This window comes from Callithrix jacchus, chromosome 11, assembly GCF_049354715.1.
Source record: "Callithrix jacchus isolate 240 chromosome 11, calJac240_pri, whole genome shotgun sequence".
Lineage (NCBI taxonomy): Eukaryota > Metazoa > Chordata > Mammalia > Primates > Cebidae > Callithrix > Callithrix jacchus.
In genome coordinates this window covers 72380122-72394155 of record NC_133512.1, presented here as the reverse complement: position 1 = coordinate 72394155, position 14034 = coordinate 72380122, and the positions used below count along the sequence as shown (strand labels likewise).

The 14034-nt window shown below is 37.8% G+C and overlaps 1 protein-coding gene across 1 annotated transcript in view; it reads left to right on the top strand.

Moving 5' to 3' along the window:
* RSBN1L (round spermatid basic protein 1 like) overlaps positions 1-14034 on the top strand; it is a 74181-nt gene that overhangs the window by 40272 nt on the left and 19875 nt on the right. The window contains exon 3 of the mRNA XM_002751664.7: positions 8321-8961. Within this exon, the coding sequence (XP_002751710.1) occupies positions 8321-8961 (641 nt within the window). The remainder of the gene's footprint in view (positions 1-8320; positions 8962-14034) is intronic.

Sequence of the window (14034 nt, the reverse complement as noted above, 5' to 3'; positions counted from 1 at the left end):
AATTTGATTGCTAGACAATTAGCAGATTCACTAGCTAGCAAATTCACTAGTCCTATCAAGTTGACATTTGATGATCAGAACATGTTGACCTTGATTAATTTCATAATGAATTAAATTATTGATCAGGCTTTATATTTGTTTAAGTGGGGAAAGACCACAGTACTACATATGTAACAAAATAACTGGTAGTTTATATTCTTTAGGATAAAGAGTATTAGATTCTGTATTTTCATTGCATGTTTTGTTATGTTTTCAGATGTTCGTTGTCTATTTTCTACATGTGAGAACTTTATTTTCTATGATATTCTTTCAACCTTGAAGAAATACATCAGAGCTTAAGTTGGTGGCTACTTAGTTAATGCTCATGATCCTTTTCTGTTTCTTTTGCCAGTGTATTCTATCTGTGTTGTCTAGTTAGATTGTAAGCCTTTGGGGCAGGAATTGAATATAATCACGCTAGTTCTGTACAGCAGTTAGTGATGAATGCTTGAAAAGTCTACTTAAGTCCAGATGCAGTGGCTAACTCCTGTAATCCCAGCATTTTGGGAGGCCAAGGTGGGCAGATCACCTAAGGTCAGGAGTTTAAGACCAGCCTGACCAACATGGTGAAACCTTGTCTCTACTAAAAATATAAAAATTAGCCGGGGGTGGTGGTGGGTACCTGTAATACCAGCTACTTGGGAGGCTGAGGCACAAGAATCGCTTGAACCTGGGAGGTGGCAGTTGCAGTGAGCTGAGATCATGCCACTGCACTCTAGCCTGGGCGATAGAGCAAGACTTAGTCTCAATTAAAAAAGAAAAAAGTCTACTTAACTTTAACCTTGATTTAGTCAAATAGCCCTTTTTTCCCCTGGTTTAATCAGATAGTTGTTTTCTTATTCATTTGAAAATACGATGCTATAAATTCTGTCACTGGGAAGGAATTTATTTTAGAAATATTTTATGAAAGCCTCATATGTTCTTGATTGAATACTGGATTCCTAATATAATGTGAATAATGTGGATCCAGAGATTATACATGGAAATAAAATTTAAAACAGCCTAAAATTTGAGATTTTTTTTTTTTCAAAGTATTAACTTTGAAGTAGACAAATATTTAGGTGATATTTTGAACTGAGTTAAACTGAAACTAGTAATGATTAGGGTAAAAGAATGAGATAGATGTAGAAATTAATTTGTGACTTATGGTATGACCATGGAAAAATTTAGGGAAAATGTATTCTCAGTGGAGGTAAGTAATAATTTAATTACTGCCTTAAACAGTGTTACCAAGATTAAGTGAGGAAAAGTATGAGGTAAGTGCCAAGTATAGTATCTGGCTCACAGGTACACAGTAAGTAGATATGAATCTTTCTTGTAACCATGTATGAGAGACTCACTTTGTGATTAAAAAGCAACAAAACCAAACTCTCTCCTCAGTGTGTAGTACATAGATAATTAGGTGAATAAACACATGATTCATTTGGAAAACAGTGCTTGTCTCACTGAAAGCACTGAGTGTTATGTGTTGTTACTATCTACCAAAAAGAATTTGCTTAGTATGTGGGGCCATTTCCCAAGTGAGCCTATGGTAATGGTGGGGAAAGCCATCTTTTGTTGTTGGTGACTTGGAGCAACAAATGATTTTGTTTGCTGGGGACAAATACACTCTCATCTACTATTGTGTTCCGCTTTTTTCTTTGTGGCCTCCAACTTTTATTCTATCCTTATAATTTTTTTCTTCTGATAAAAATAATGTTGCAAGCTGTGGTATACACAGGTATTGATGGATGATGGCATTTGAATCTAAAATAGATGCTAACTAATCCATACCAATTCATTTCCTCCAAGTTTTTCTTAAAAATTATGTCAGGTAGGCCAGGTGTGGTGGCTCACGCCTGTAACCACAGCACTTTGGGAGCCGAGTTGGGTGGATTACTTCAGGCCAGGAGTTTGAGACCAGCCTGGCCAACCTAGTGAAACCCCATCTCTACTAAAAATACAAAAATTAGCGAGGCATAGTGGCGTTCACCTGTAATCTCAGCTACTTGCAAGGCAGAGGTAGGAGAATCGCCTGAACCCAGGAGGCAGAAGCTGTAGCTGAAATTGCACCACTACACTCCAGCCTGGATGACAGAGCGAGACTTGGACTTAAAAAAAAAAATTCTGTCCTTTTTTTGACTAGAAATATATGCAAAATCGTATACATGATAAAAAGTTTTTTGTTAATGTAAAAATTTTACAAAGGTTTATTTGCTAAGAAAGTTGGATTATTTTCTGTTTTCAAAATAGTTTAAAGGAACAAATAAGTTTGAAATAAAGCTTATTTAGTGGGTTTCATCATTTTATACTAAAGTTCACCAACTGCTTTTTCTGATCATATGTAATATGTTCCAGGCATTTTTGTGTTATTAATGATAAAGTGTGAGAATATGTGTTATGATTATAGTATTTTTGAGAATAAATGTTTATCATTATAGCATTTTAAAGAAGTTTGCTGGTGAGCAGTTAGAATGGGGGTTAAAAGAAGTCAGTGTTCAAAGTTATTGCTAGTGTACTGAAGGTCACAGGTAGGTAAATCATGGCTGGAAGAGTGACAGCATTGCAGTGCAAAAGAAGCAAAGTCATTCCCCAGAGACTAAAAGTTGAAATTAACTAAAGCTAATTAGTACTTTTTTTTTCCTATGCATAATAATGGAGGGGGGAGAGAAAGAAAGATACAAATTTATGAATATAAATTCTATAATAAATATATAAAATTGGTAAATATATATACAGATTCCCATATTAGATAGGAAATCAGATCCAATTTTTCTGAGTAACTTTTGTTTTTCACTTTATTAATACACAAAGTATACGAAAGTTAGTGGTAGAATCAAGCCAGAGAATTTATGATTTTAAAAGGTTTTTTTTCCCCCATAATTAGCCATTAACAACCCATGCTGTCTTTGTTTCTGTGTGCACTTCTTTCTGTCTCCGTGAGTGTATTTTTTTCTCTGGCTCTAAGTATATCTGCCTCTGTGTTTCTGATTCCTTCACTCCCAGTCTGGCACTCTCTCTGGCTCTGACTCTATACATGTGTACATCTGTGGTGCTCTTTGTGTGTGGTCTGCCATGTGCATTTGTCTGTGACTTTGGGGAGGGTCTCCCATCAACATTTTACTTTACTTTTTTTTTTTTGAGACAGAGTTTTACTGTGACACCAAGTCTGGAGTGCGGTGACACAGTCTGGACTCACTGCAACCTCTGCTTCCTGGGTTCAAACAATTCTCCTGCCTCAGCCTCCTGAGTAGCTGGGACTACAGGGACACACAACCATGCCAGGCTAATTTTGTTGTTTTTAAGATATTAATTACCTAAATATGATGACTTACCTAGGCAGCAAGTCTGATTTTGATAACATTCAAATATATGTCAGCTGCTTACAGATAGACTCTTTGGAGAATTAACACTTTGCCTTTTATGACTTCATATACCTAGGTAATGAATAACATTGACACGTTTCTGTTTTTGGTTCTTATGATACTAAATTGTTCTTCATTACATACTTATGATTATCACTTTTATGAATTATTACAGATAATTTCTTAACATTAAACTTCACTTTTATAGAATGCTATCAACTTGAGATAGTTTTTGTTGTTTTCAGGGCTGGAATTTAGTGGTAGTCATATGTGCAAAAACTTGACTGAAAGGAAGATAAGGGAAAAAACTATAAGCCTTATGTAGTCAGTTAGTGAGATAGATTTTTTAAATTCATCCTTTAAGTGTTCTTGTGTAGCAATATGCCTGATACTATCAGGGGCATAATGATAGAAAACGAGGTATCATTTCACTCTAAATTAATACAAAGGTTATTTGTTTCACTCCTACAGTGTTGACAGACATATGGTATATAAGTATCCTATGAGTGAAACATGTAACTTTTATAATATATGAGTTAGGAGTGAAGAACTTGAGAAATGAGGGAAAGCAACATGAAGAAAAGGATGTAAGAGTTGTCTTTAATGCAGTGGTCCCAAACCTTACTGATACCAGTGACCAATTTTGTGGAAGACAGTTTTTCCATGGATGGACAGGGGATGGTTTTGGGATGATTCGAGGGCATTACATTTATTGTACACTTTATTTCTATTATTATTACATTACAATATGTAATGAAATAATTCTATAACTCACCATAATGTAGAATCAATGGGACCCCTGAGCTTGTTAATCTATATTTGCAGCAGCTCCCAGCACTATGTCATTGCCTTGGCTCTGTCTCAGATCATCAGGCATTAGATTCTCATAAGGAGAATGCAACCTAGATCCCTCACATGCATAGTTCACAGTAGGGTTCACCCTCCTATGAGAATCTGATGTCGACAGGAAGTAGAGCTCAGGCAGTAATGTGAGTGATGGGGAATGGCTGTAAATACAGATGAAACTTTGCTGGCTCACCTCCTGCTGTTCAGCCCAGTTCTGACAGGATATAAACCAGTACCGGTCTGTGGCCCAGTGTGGGTGGGGATCCCTGCTTTAATGGATGGTATATCAGTCCATTCACACACTTCTCTAAAGAAATACCTGAAACTGGGTAATTTTTAAAGAAAGGGGGTTTAATTGGCTCATGGTTCTGCAGGCTGTACAGGAAGCATGATGCTGGCATCTGCTCAGCTTTGGGGAGGCCTCAGGAAACTTTCAATTATGGTGGAAGGTGAAGGGAAAGCAGGCACAACATACATGGCCAGAGCAGGAGAGAGGGGGTGATAGGGGAGCTGCAGCACACTTAACCAGATATCACTCACTATGGTGACACAGCACCAAGGGGGAAATCCACCCCCATGATTCAGTTACCTCTCACCAGGCCCCACCTTCAACTGTAATTGGGGATCACAGTTCAACATGAAATATGGGAGGGGACACAGATCCAAACCATATCATTTTATCCCTCGCCCCTCCCAAATCTCATGTCCTTCTCACATTGCAAAATTCAGTCATGCCTTCCCAACAGTCCCCCTAAATCTTAACTCATTCCAGCATTACCCCAAAAGATCAAAGTCCAAAGTCTCATCTGAGACAAGGCCAAGTCTCTTCCACCTATGAGCCTATAAAATAAAAGACAACAAGTTAGTTACTTCCAAGATAGAGTGGGGGTATAGGCATTGAGTAAACACTCCTGTTTCAAAAGTAAGAAATTGGCCAAAAGAAAGGAGCTACAGGCCTCGTGCAAGTTTGAAACCCAGCAGGGTAGTCATTAAATCTTAAGTTCCAAAATAATCCCCTTTGACTCCATGCCCCACATCCAGGACACTCTATTGGAAGAGGTGGGCTCCCAGTGCCTTGGGTAGCCCCAGGCCCTGTGGCTATGGAGGGTTCAGCCCCTGTGGGTGCTCTCAAGGACTGGTATCGAGTGCTTGAGCTTGAGGCTATTCCAGGTGCACAGTACAAGCTTTTGGTGGATCTACCATTTCAGGGTCTGGAGGACAATGGCCTTCTTCTCATAGCTCCACTAGGTAGTGCCCCAGAGGAGACTCAGTGTGGGGGCTCCAACCCCACATTTCCCCACATTACCTTTTCCAAACCTTTATGGTTTGGAAAATTTGCAGTCTGGTCATGTGGTAGAAAAGAAAAGCCAATTGTCAGGGAAGGAGTTCGAGCAGGCTGCAGAAGTTTGCATAAATAAAATGAAAGAGCCAACTACTAATAGCCAAGACAATGGGGAAGAGTCCTAGAAGGCATTTCAGAGAACCTCATGGCAGCTCCTCCCATCACAGGCCTGGAAGCCTAAGAGGACTGAATGGTTTCCTGGGCCAGGCCTGGGGCCTGCTGCTCTGCACAGCCTCAGGATACTGCTCACTGCTCTCCAGCCACCCCAACTCCAGCTGTGGCTCAAAGGGGCCCAGGTACAGCTTGAGCCACCATTTCAAGGATGCCAGCCATAAGACTTCTGTGTGGTGTTAAGCCTGCCAGTACACAGAATGCAAGACTTGTGGCTTGGAAGCTTCCACCTAGATTTCGGAGGACGTATGGAAACACCTGGATATTCAGGCAGAAGCCTGCTGTAGGGATGGAACCCTCATGGAGAATCTCTCTACTAGGGGAGACACTTCCACGTTGTCAGATATCTTTATAGCAATGCTTCATTCCTCAGTACCAATTTTCTGTATTAGTCCATCGTTCTACTCTTATAAATAAATACCTGAGACTGGGTAATTTATAAAGAAAAGAGGTTTAATTGGCTCATGGTTCTGCAGGCTGTACAGGAAGCATGATGCTGGCATCTGCTCAGCTTCTGGGGAGGCCTCAGGAAACTTTCAGTCATATCAAATGTACAGGAAAGAGTTCAGTGGTAAGTAATGAGCAAGGCAAGAGTATTTTAAGGAGAGGAAATGCCTTTGTCAGTCGAGATATGTTTTGTAAGAAATTGTAAATAAGTAGTGCAGTTTGACCAGAGCACGAGGTACTTGAGGGGCACTGTCTTAGGATTCCAGACTGAAGAGATAGGTAGACTTTGGGAGCTCTTGAAAGCAGTTTAGCTAAGGAATGAATATGATAAAAGAATGTATAAAAATTACAGAAAGGTTAATATGGCTCTAGCATTCAGGATGAGAGACCGTTACATGGCTGTTAGACCAAAATTTGAGACAGTGGCATCAAGGAATTCAGAAGTAATCAAGGATGAGCTGGATAATTCTGTCAAATCATGGAGAGACTAGAAAAAATGATTTGAGTAAATACAACTGGTTTTGATATTTCAACATTCTGGGAAAGCAAATTTAATCAGATTGAAAGCAGAACCAGAATTTAAACAGTAAGAATGGTAAGGTGATGAAAGAAAGACACTGGACAAGATGATTATTTTTTCTTTTTTTATTCTTTTTGAGATGGAGTTTCACTGTGTCACCCAGGCTGGAGTGCAGTGGCACGATCTCCGCTCCCTGCAGTCTCTGCCTCCCTGCTCAAGCAGTCCTTCTGCCTCAGTCTCCTGAGTAGCTGCGATTACAGTTACACGCCACCACACCCAGCTAATTTTCATGGTTTTAGTAGAGACAGGATTTCAGTCTATTGGCCAGGTTGCTCTTGAACTTCTGACCTCAAGCAATCTGCCCACCTTTGCCTCCCAAAGTGCTGGGATTACAGGCATGAGCCAACGCACCTGGTCTGAATATATTTTTTTTTAATTTAAAAAATTTCTTCTTCATTTTTCTTTTTTAAGCACTCAGAGCATAGATTATTTATAAAAAAAATTTGGTGGTCAAAAGACTTGGGTTATTGGAGTTGGTGGGAGGGACTTATTTTTGAAAATAGGCAAAACGTCTCATTTACTGGAAGCAGAAAGGAAAAAAGATATGGGAAGATGGAAGTATTTAGGTAAAGAAGCAGATTGGGAGTATTTCATTCATGGCAGATTTTCTGTGAAACTGAGGTAAAAGGTGGAAACATTGAGTGCCTTTTCTCAGCCTTTAGTTTGGTTTTATATTATCTCTCCTGATGATATTTACTTGTTTCTATTTTTCTTATACAGAAATGAATACAGTGTGATAATATTAAGTGTTTATATATATATACTTAGATTCTATAGCTGTGGATTAATCTTTTATTCTTTGGATTTCTACATTTCTGAGCCCAGATCTATGTACTTTTGTTCACAAAAGCTCTTTAATATACAAGTACCTTTTTATTCATCTGTTTACCAGTATGTGGGTATTATTTGAGCTTAGAAAATGAGAAATGATTCTGATTTTTGTCATCTTTTCTGTAGTACCTGTCTGGGTTTTTACTGTAGTTTTGTAAACTGTGGTGGACCTAAAGTAGACCATATTAGATGCAAGAGTAATTTACTAAGGAGGAAATATGGTAAAACGCTAAGGAATTGCTCTGTTTGTTGCTGTTATATTGTGCAACAGTTTTCTCCCTTTATGATTTATAAATCTCCATGATGACACTTTGATGCAATATTTAAGACCTGAGGTAAAGTAAAATTGATAATATATATCAATGAGTAACATCTAGAGGACATTGTTTATATTGATCTTTTTTCATCTTTACATTTCTGACTTTCTACAACATTTGAAGATTGTTTTCTAAACTACTCATTCATCTCTTTATTTCAGTGAACCGTGAACATTTGCTTTGTGTCAGAAAGCACACACTGTAGATGTAACTTTGCTCTAAGCCTGTCTCTGTCTCTCTCTGTGTAGATGAAGAGACTAATATAAATTCTGTAAAAAATGAGTCCTAAATATATAATTCTGAGTAAATTTTCAGAAGTAAACTTCTTATTTATCCAAAACTGTTCCTAAAACATGGTTTTTAAAATAATTATAGAATTTCAAAAAACATTTTTTTCCAACAGGTGGGAAGGAGAAACCAAAAACAAATATAGAAGACTTACAAATTAAAAAGGTAAAGAAGAAAAAGAAAAAGAAACACAAAGAGAATGAAAAACGGAAGCGTCCAAAAATGTATAGCAAATCTATTCAGACCATCTGTTCAGGATTGCTAATTGATGTTGAAGATCAAGAAGCCAAAGGCATTCTAAATGATAACATGAAAGATTACATTGGAAAGAATTTGGATACCAAGAACTATGATTCCAAAATTCCAGAGAACAGCGAGTTTCCATTTGTCTCATTAAAGGAGCCACGAGTTCAGAATAACCTCAAAAGGTTGGACACTTTGGAATTTAAACAACTCATTCATATAGAGCACCAGCCTAATGGAGGTGCATCAGTCATTCATGCCTACAGTAACGAACTAGCTCATCTGTCTCCTATGGAGATGGAGAGGTTTGCAGAAGAGTTTGTGGGTCTAGTGTTCAGTGAAAATGAAAACTCTGCAGCTTTCTATGTGATGGGTATTGTTCATGGGGCAGCTACTTATTTACCTGACTTTTTAGACTATTTTTCATTTAATTTTCCCAATTCTCCAGTGAAAATGGAGATATTGGGAAAGAAAGATATAGAGACAACGACTATGTCCAATTTTCATGCTCAGGTAAGAGGTTTTTGGTTTTATTTTATAAAATAACTTTTAATTATATATTTTTAAGATAAGTTTCTGTTCTTTGTTCCTGGTTTGAAATAAAAAGGTAAGAATATAATGAAACCATTTGGGAGTACTAAATTACTTTCTTGATGTGAGAATCAGGATTTAAAATTCAGTTTCCACTTAAATGTGTTTTTTTCTTAAAGATAATGAAATAATTAAGATTCTGTCATCCTTTTTTTGCAAGGAGATATCTTAAACCTAAGAAAATGAATTTCACCATGTATTCTCCAGTCCTTAAATAGTTTTCTTACCTGAAAATCACCTAAAATTGTCTTCCACCTTTATAATGTTTTAAGATACTTAGCACTAGGCGCATCACATGCTAGTTACTGAATAAATGTTAGCCCTTAAAAATATTGTGGTCGGGCATGGTGGCTCCTGCCTATAATCCCAGCACTTTGGGAAGCCGAGGCAGGTGGATCACCTGAAGTTGAGAGTTCAAGATCAGCCTGACCAACACGGAGAAACCCAGTCTCTACTAAAAATACAAAATTAGCTGGGTGTGGTGGCGCATTTCTGTAATCCCAGCTACCTGGGTGTCTGAGGCAGGAGAATCGCTAGAACCTCGGAGTCAGAATGTGGTGAGCTGATGTCATGCCATTGCACTCCAGTCTGGGCAACAAGAGCAAAACTCTATCTCAAAAAATAAAAAATAACAAATAAATAAAATAATACTGTGGTACAAAGGAGTCATCAGTTATTATGTAATGATGTGTAAAAAGTAGCAATCACTATATATCTTGAGCTAATTTCCATTTCCTGCCCTTCTCTGTAGTGGAGAATATGCATTATTCTGGAAAGCAGACAGAACAGAGTCTGCTGGTTCTTGAACATCTGTGTGGGTCCATCTGAAAGGCTGGTGCCATCGTTATCCATCCTCAGATTGGGACTGTTTATGCTAGGAGTTTGGCCAGTTCTCATATTTATTGATGCTGTAGTTTTTGGTTTTCTAGAAACAGTTTTGGTTTCTAGGACAACATTCTAGTTTGGAAGGAGGAAAAAAGTAAAGGAAGTCTCAAATGGAGCTTAGTGATTATTTATTTATCCCAACGTTTCTCAATTTACAAACAAGTAAACAGTTGTAGAAAGAGAGGAGTAACTTACTGTTTAAAGTTGTCAGCAGTATCAGGAATAGAACGAAGTCTTAATCTTCATCCAGGGCTGCTTTCCTTATTCTGAATATATTTCTATTTGGATGGGTGCTAAAATTACAACTTCCACTTTAAATGGTAGTCTGGATGTTCAGTCTGCCCCCAACAGTAGGTTTGGTATATAATGCGTAGTATATTGTAGTCGGGAAAATAATTTTTTGTTTTTCTGAGCTGGAGTCTTGCTCTTTTGCCCAGGCTGAAGTGCAGTGGAGCAATTTCAGCTCACCGCAACCTCCACTGGATTCCAGGTTCAAGTGATTCTCCTGCTTCAGCCTCCCAAGTAGCTGGGATTACAGACGTGCACCACCACACCTGGCTTTTTTTAATTTTTATTTTTAATAGAGACAGGGTTTCTCCATGTTGGTCAGGGTGATCTTGAACTCCTGACCTCAGATGATCTGCCTGCCTCAGCCTCCCAAAGTGCTGGGATTACAGGCATAAGCCACCATGCCCAGCCTGGAAAATAATTATTAGTGTGCATGTGGGGGGGAATTATTCTCTAACATAACATGTTTTAGAATTGAAATTTAAATATTTTTAAAGTGGTTAGGGAGCTATAGAGCATCCATTACTAGCCCTGTTATTTTATAGAATCCCAAAATGGTTAGTTACTTGTCTGAGGTTACACCTGCGTTTAATGGAAGAATCAGGACTGGCATCTAATAATACTGTTTACTCTTTATTGAGTACTGATTGTGCCAAGGACTAGTTCTAAGTATTTTATATGTAGCAAGTCATTTAATCCTCATTATAATCTTATTTTAGCCATGAAGAAACATCCAGTGAGAGAAGAAATAACGTGCTCAAAGTCCCTTATCACTTTATCATTCATTTGTCATTTCTTATATGTCTCCTAAATGCCAGGTTTTATAGTGGGCCTCTTGGCTCCCATTGCCAGTTGTTTCCACAGTATCACAAACTATCTTGCTTTGATACAATGCAAGTTTGCTTCAGTAATCTTTTGAATGGGACAGCACACTGATGCGCATCACATTACATGCTTTTCAAATGGTTTTTCAGAAGTTAGGAATTATTCATTTTATGCTAAATGATAAAAATTTTCATCCAAACTGTAATACGTACACCATGAAAACGATTTTTGTTACTAAATAAAATGAGATGCTGGACTTGCTAATCATGACAGTGTGTGCCTGGGTTGTGGATCTCAAGTCCTTGATGAGCCACCAATCCTGGTTGTCACCATCTCTTCAGGCTTTTTGGGTAGTATATATTGCAAAGAGGAAATTCCAGGCAGATCTATCCTCTTTGTTACCAGCTGTGGTTCTGGCCCCATGTCTTTGTGATCTGCTACCCTGGTGACCTAAGCATGTCAGCTGCACGGACTACTTTTGCTTCTTTAGCTTTAGACTTCGAGGCAAGAAACTATATGTGCAAGGACCATATTCCTTTTATTGCAAGAGCCTTCAGATGTTATTCCTGTGACTGGGGAAGTTGCTGTCTACAGTAGATTGGAAGATAGCCTTCGGTTTGTCCTTAGGTACTGGCTTTATGAAACTGAATGGGAAGAAGAGACAGCAATAGGAGAAAAATAAGCATGCTTATTTTTGCACAGTTCTATTTCTCAGCCCTTGAGTCCTCCCAGTAAAAGCTCTGTCTCAGCCTATATTGAAGTGTCCCTCCAGGAGTTGATTTTATTTAGTAAACTTTTTACTGAAATATAATCTATACACAGAATACATAATACACATATTATAAATGTATAGCTTGATGAATCTTCACAGAGAACACACCCATGGTTTAAAAAAGCCAAATATTATTAGTAGCCAGAAACTTTCCCCAAACCCCTTTTTAACAATAATGTGCCAACCTCCCAATCCCACCACATGCAAAAATACCCAGGAGATCACTGTCCTGACCTTGAACACCACTGATACATTTTGCTTCTTTTTGAACTTTAATGGAATCAGATAGTATGTACATGTTTTGTCTGGTCTCTTTCCTGTAGTATAATGTTTGTGAGATTCATCCATCTTGTATGTAGTGGTACTGCTGTATGGTATTCCATTGTGTTAATATACTACAGTTTGTTGTTTATCTTCTTACCATATAGATGGACATTTGAGTTGTTTCCAGTTTGAGGCTGTTAGAACAGGGGTGCTATGAATATTTTTCATGTGTCTTGATGAGTATATACCTAATATTAGGATTTCAGGATCAAAACATATGCAGATACTCAGTTTTGCTAGATACTGCCAGTGTTCCAAAGTTATTATGCTGATTTACATTTCCACTAGCAGTGTTCCACATCCTTTGCCATGTTTAGTAGTGTCTTTTTCATTTAAGTCATTCTGGTGATTATGTAGTGGTAGATCCCTGTGGTTTAATTTGTATTTCCCTGATATCTAAGGATGTCAAGTACTTTTTTATATGATTGTTATTTGGTTGAATTATCCTCTTTTGTAAAGTACCTGTCCACTCTGTCCATTGCTTATTTGTTTTTTTCTAGTTGATTTGTTGGACTATTATATATGTAGATAAGAATCTTTTGTCACCTAACTGTATTGCAAATATTTCTTCTCACTTGGTGTCTTACCATTTCACTCTTAGGTATCTTTTGATGACTAGAAATTTCTAAGTTTAATATAATCTAATTTATAGTTTGTAAGCCATTTATGATTACTGTTTCTTTTTTTTCCTTTTTTTTCTTGAGATGGAGTCTCTCTCTGTTGCCCAGGCTGGAGTGCAATGGTGTGATCTTTGCTCACTGCAACCTCCGCCTCCCAGATTCAAGCGATTCTGCCTCAGCCACTCAAGTAGCTGGGACTACAGGTGTGCATCACCATGCCTGGCTAATTTTTGTATATTTAGTAGAAGCGGATTTTCACCATATTGGTCAGGCTAGTCTTAAACTCCTGACTTCGTGATCAACCCGCCTTGGCCTCCCAAAGTGCTGGGATTACAGACGTGAGCCACTGCACCCAGCCTATGATTACTGTTTCTTATGTTCTGTTGTGGAAATCTTTGTCTACCACGAAGTCCTTAATATAGTCTGTAAAGTTTTCTTCTGGAAAGTTTTATTGTTTTACCTTTCATGGTTAAATCTATAGTTAATAAAACAGCTAAAAGTATTGGAAAAATAGTTTATAGTCCTTCTGGAATTGATCTTTGTCTATGGCATGTGGTAAAGATCAAGATTCATATTTTTCTGTATAAATATCCAAAGGACCAAGCAGCATTTATGGAAAATATATCTTTTCCTCATTGCATTGTATTGTCACCTTAGTCATAAAACAGCTAATCATATGCATGTGTCTGTTTCTGGACTCTCTCTGATTCCATTGTTTTGTTTGTCTAATTGTTATAGCTTTATAATAACTAGATTGATTGATAGTTACAGGGTCTTGCTTTATCACTCAGGCTAGAGTGCTGTGGTACGATCATAGTGCTGTGTAGCCTCAAATTCCTGGGCTTAAGTGATCCTTCCACATCAGTCACCTGGTAGCTGGGGCTACAGGTGTGAGCCACTGTGCGCATCTAGAATCAGTTTGCCAGCTTTGTTCTTCAAGATTTCCTTGGCTTTTTACATTTTCATATAAACTTTTTAGAATCAGCTTTCCACATTTCACAGAATTATCTGCTAGAATATTCCTTGGTATTAAAAGAATCATAGAAACAGCTACATAATTTGTCATCTTTTAGTTACTACAGAATTTAAAGCAAACTATTTTTTTTGCCTCAATTATAATTTAAGAACAAAAGATGTCAAGTACAAAACTTTTCTCTGCTTTCCTCTGCTCTGCAGAAAGCAGTATCATCTCATAACAAAAGCAGGGTTCTATTGAACTGAACCTACTGAACTTGGTCAAGGTGGTCCTCGACTCAGATGTTTCGACTCATAATTTTTTGA